Below are 4,740 nucleotides of genomic sequence, written 5' to 3' on the forward strand. Positions count from 1 at the left end.
TTTTTTTGAAATTTTAAATTCATCATTTCTATTGCTGTATAGATGCTAGGTTTCTTTCAAGTGACTTTGAATGAGGACATGTATGCAGTATCCTCCAAAACTGTGCAGAATAATATTTGCTGCTTTCTTATATATATTTAATAAAAATATCTGTATTTTCATTGAGGTATAAAACTGAAACTGAAATATCCTATCACTACCAGATAAACTATCAAACAAGTGTCTGTTACCTCTATTTTGAATAGGTAATGATTAGCATAAATGTTTCAATAGTATATTTTCCACTAATGTCCCTACAATGGTGACCTTGAACAATAGAGTAGATAAATTTAGTAAAATTTATGCTATTGATTTACTGAGGATTTATAATTGATAGAATTTATTATTTGGAAAGGGAACAGTAAACTGTTGTCTGCTGGTTCTTCGAACAGGGATAAAAATGAGATTGAATGAATTGAAATAGTATGAAACAACAATATGTTTCAAGTTATGCTGAAATTTTAGCAAATCAGGTTCTAAGTTGTAGTAACCATCATTGTAATTCTCTAGAAAATATTTAACAATGAACTAAAACATAGAGGATAAAAGAAAGTTGGATAATCATTATGGTGGGTTTCTTTGGGAAAGGTGAAGAAAAGAGCCTAAGGCAAAGTTCATAATTCTTGTAAGGCAGCTTCTTGCACTGTTGATTCTGATTCTATTGAAATTGCTAATGTTATTCACTTAAAATTCTTTTGGAAAGTTTATATTAAAGAATTATTATTATTATATTTTGATAGTAATATTCAAATGTCTTAAATAATTCTTACTGCTTATTTATTGCAATTCTTGGAAGTTTTATATTAGATTTTGTTTAAGGATTTTAAGATAGCTAATGTTTCTTCTTTTTTCTTTAATTGCGTAAGTTATATTTTGTCCAGTTCAAAATTACTTAAAGGTATTTCTGATTTGTTTTTATGCTGAGAGAAATCTCGTACATAAAACATTGATTTGTAAATATACATAAGATCACCAGCAAAAGATGTTTTTGTAAACTGAACTTATTGTAAATCTCAATTCTGCATAATTGCAGTCTTTTCTATGAGCATCAATAATTTTTAATTTGTATGACCTTTTCAATGATAAACTACTCCACATTTACTCTCCCCATCTCTCTCCTGAATACATATAAAATATTATCTCTTTACTTTCTTCTTCTAGCTCAATCTCTCCACAATGCAACAAATTTATTTACAGCCAACTAGCACCTCAAGCTATTACTGTGAAACAATTTATAGTCCTGAGTTGGTTCCAATCATCACTAAACCTGGCAACCTCTCCTTACCCTCTTTATTGCAAATGGTACCCCAAAATGTAAAAGCATGCTAAACTAATTTACAATCTTTTGCAAATTTTGCATATTTTCCCAATTCTTTTGTAAAAGAGAAAATAATACTTTTCTCCTTTACTCACTCAGAAACTGTAGATAAAATGCTTATAAATGGTTTTAACTGTTTAAATTTTGCTCTTGTTTCAGCAAGCCAGTCTATCTTTAGATGAAGAAACTGAAAGGCAAAGTCAGTCAATGGATTGTGAACCAAGTCCACCAAAGCAATCTGGGTCCTACAGCAATCTCTTTGATCCTACTAATCCAACATCAGTAGGGGCAGCTATGCAAGCTAATCAAGGAAATCATATTGGTAGAATATCACCCAGGATACCACCACGTAATTTGTATACACAGTCCCCTCAAAGAACACGTTCAGCTGACAAAAAAGCTCCAGTTGCCACACCTGAAGTGGTTTCCCCCATCAGTTCTCCTACAGTAAAATCACAATCTAGTTCTCCAAGTCCTACTAAATACAACTATGCTAAACCTCCTATAGGTTATCACACACCTCGCTCAAATGGATTCACATCCCTTACACCTGGGCCACAAATGACAATGCCATCAACAGGATCTTCACATCCCCCATACATGGGGTCAAGTGTAAATAGAGGTTTTAGTAGGACAGGAAGTCCAGTTATATATACACTGGATAAAAGTAAACCTCAGCATTGCCAATATTCTACAGGAGTTGGACAACCACCATATGAACATGGTAACAATGTTAATTATTCTTCTCCATCTCACAGATATATGCCTGTGGAATATTCTTCAGTGACATATGACCCTGATAAGGTAAGAGTGCCTCGTCGACCTATGTCATTTGTACGAGCTTTGGAAGTGAGTGAGGCTGTAGAACAGAAAGAAAAGCAGCATGCTACTCCATCCAAAAGATCAGAGGCTTATCAAGAGGAAGAAAAACCACGTAACATGTATGATTCAACTTATGAAATTTCAGTTTGATAATTTCTTGCAGCTTTGATTATTATCATTTTTTTTTTTTTTAACTGGAAAAAAACAAAACAAAAAACAACATGATTTGTGTACACATTTGGTGGCTAATGTGTTGTAATATGGATTATAGAATGTTTGAATTTGCAGCTGAAAGTAATTGTGTAAAAAAACTGAAGAGAAGAAAAATCTCAAGCAGATCAGTGACTACTGTTTTCTGCAGCCATTCTTTTACTACTACTACTATAGAAATTATTATTATTAACTGGTATATGTATCTAATTCTATTATTTTGTAACTAAAGAAAGTGAGATATAAAATCTCCCATAAGATGTACTACAATGACATATTATTTTAGTGAAAGGGTTTTTTTAAATAAGAAACGCATTTTTTTAAATAAGAAATATAGGGTAAATGAAACGATTGATATATTCACTTATAAGTATAATTCTAATGATGTTTAAGACTACTTTGAACAAATTGCATAAACTAAATTTGTACTGCCATTTTAGTGTCAGCAAATTTTTGCTATTTTTTTATCTCATTGTATAGTTTCTCTTTAAATAATAGCAGTAGGATGAATTAATATTTTTATTTATATTTTTAATTTCCTCCTTCTTCAAAGCACAAATAATATTAACTAAATTCAAAATTATTGCTTATTTATTAATTTAGGTTGATTGAATTATTACAATGAGATATTTAGACAACAAAAAATTTCAATTATTATACACAACTATTCATTGCAAACAGTTGCATTCTAACTTCCTTTTGTGTACTGCGCTGACGGGTAGTCTTCTAAAGCAATCCATACACAATAATTTAAGTAATGTTTAACATTACAATTTCTCATTAATGTCTTATGGTTATAATATGCATATATTACATTTCACTTGTTAGAATTGTCTGATGTATGCTAAAGATATAAAGGGAGCTAATGCCTTGACTTATGCTTATAATTCAATACTTATCAATCATTTATAACATATTAAACTTTGTATCAATCTTCTGAAATGTGATTACAGCAATAGAACATTGAATCTTACTAGTATATATACATGAAGCTTGCTTGTTTGGTTGATAAATTAGAAATTGAAGAATTGATATATTTCAAATCATAGTGATGTTATTTAGCTTCACTTTTTGATTTTTTTTTTTTTCTAAGGATAATTGTGTGACTGATTTTATAAAGAAAACATGCACATTGATGTATCATCATATTCAGATATTCAAATTAATGCTTGTTGTTAAATTTAAGCATTTTGTGAAGTATATTTTGACGTATGGGTGTGATTGTATATATGCTGTTTTGTCAATGGAATTCCATAACCACTATAAAAACAAATATAAGATTCTTTCCTATAATTGCTGTATTTCCCCTTTTAAAACACTTTCCTTGCAGTAAAACTGTTAACATTTCTGAAATCTATTTGAATCAGAGGATTCTTCAGTTTCTTTTTTACAGTTGGCATTATGGCTTAAATGTCAATGTAGCAATGGTCTTTCACAAGCTTAAAACTTGGTAGGGGGGAGCACAAAAGTGAACCCAGGGAATATGGCTGTTTTGATTTTTTTAAATTTTATTTTTATTTTTAGTATCAGTGTTTTGAACAGACCTTGCAGTATGTAGCCAAACATATGTCCATAAAGTTCCAAGACCGACTGTATTAAATACTTAACATTTGACTGTATATGAATATACTTTTGAAAACTTCCATGATAGGGCAAAATAAATTTGCCTTTTCTCATATAAGTGACATAAAACCTTTAGTATTTTTGGCTATATGACTGGAACTTTATAACTGAAACTTGTACATATGGTAAATTGGTTGGTATTGCACAGGAGAGACAGATGTAAAAAATTCAGTTGTGGGTTATTATTTAACAAAACCAATTCATGTATGCATTAACTCTGATGACAGTATGATGTTATTTGTATGTGAGAAATGTGTGTCCAATTATTTTTAGGTCACTTTTAACAGTGGATCTCCTAATTCCCCCTCCCCTTTTTTTTCTGAAGTATTTCATAAAATTTGCCAATTGTTTACATAAAATGATAATGTATAATCATACTGCCTCCTGCCTATACTAAATTTTCTTTAAATTATGATGAAATATTCCTTTATTATTGTAATTTATTTTGTACGCATTTAGCAAATACCTAGATGATATTGAGCATTAATTTTCAAATAATTCTTAATCAAAACTATTGTTTTCAAATATTGAGATAATACTTTTTTTTTTTTTCATTTTTGAATTGGACATCATTTTCATATTATTTAACTGAATGTTAATTTTTTTTAAGCATTCAGTTTTAATAATTGTATCAAACTTCAAAACATTTAGATATAGCTATTCTGTTCTTTAAATGTATGCATTGATTTTTATATAAAAAGGGAGAGACTAAAAACTGCTTGTTTTTA

At 29.7% G+C, this 4,740-nt stretch overlaps 1 protein-coding gene across 1 annotated transcript in view; it reads left to right on the plus strand.

Moving 5' to 3' along the window:
• Nucleotides 1-4,740, plus strand: part of LOC106870287 (palmitoyltransferase ZDHHC5) — a 153,307-nt gene that overhangs the window by 80,165 nt on the left and 68,402 nt on the right. The window contains exon 8 of the mRNA XM_014916308.2: nt 1,517-2,298. Coding sequence (XP_014771794.1) covers nt 1,517-2,298 — 782 coding nt within the window. The remainder of the gene's footprint in view (nt 1-1,516; nt 2,299-4,740) is intronic.

This window comes from Octopus bimaculoides, chromosome 16 (genome assembly GCF_001194135.2).
Source record: "Octopus bimaculoides isolate UCB-OBI-ISO-001 chromosome 16, ASM119413v2, whole genome shotgun sequence".
NCBI lineage: Eukaryota > Metazoa > Mollusca > Cephalopoda > Octopoda > Octopodidae > Octopus > Octopus bimaculoides.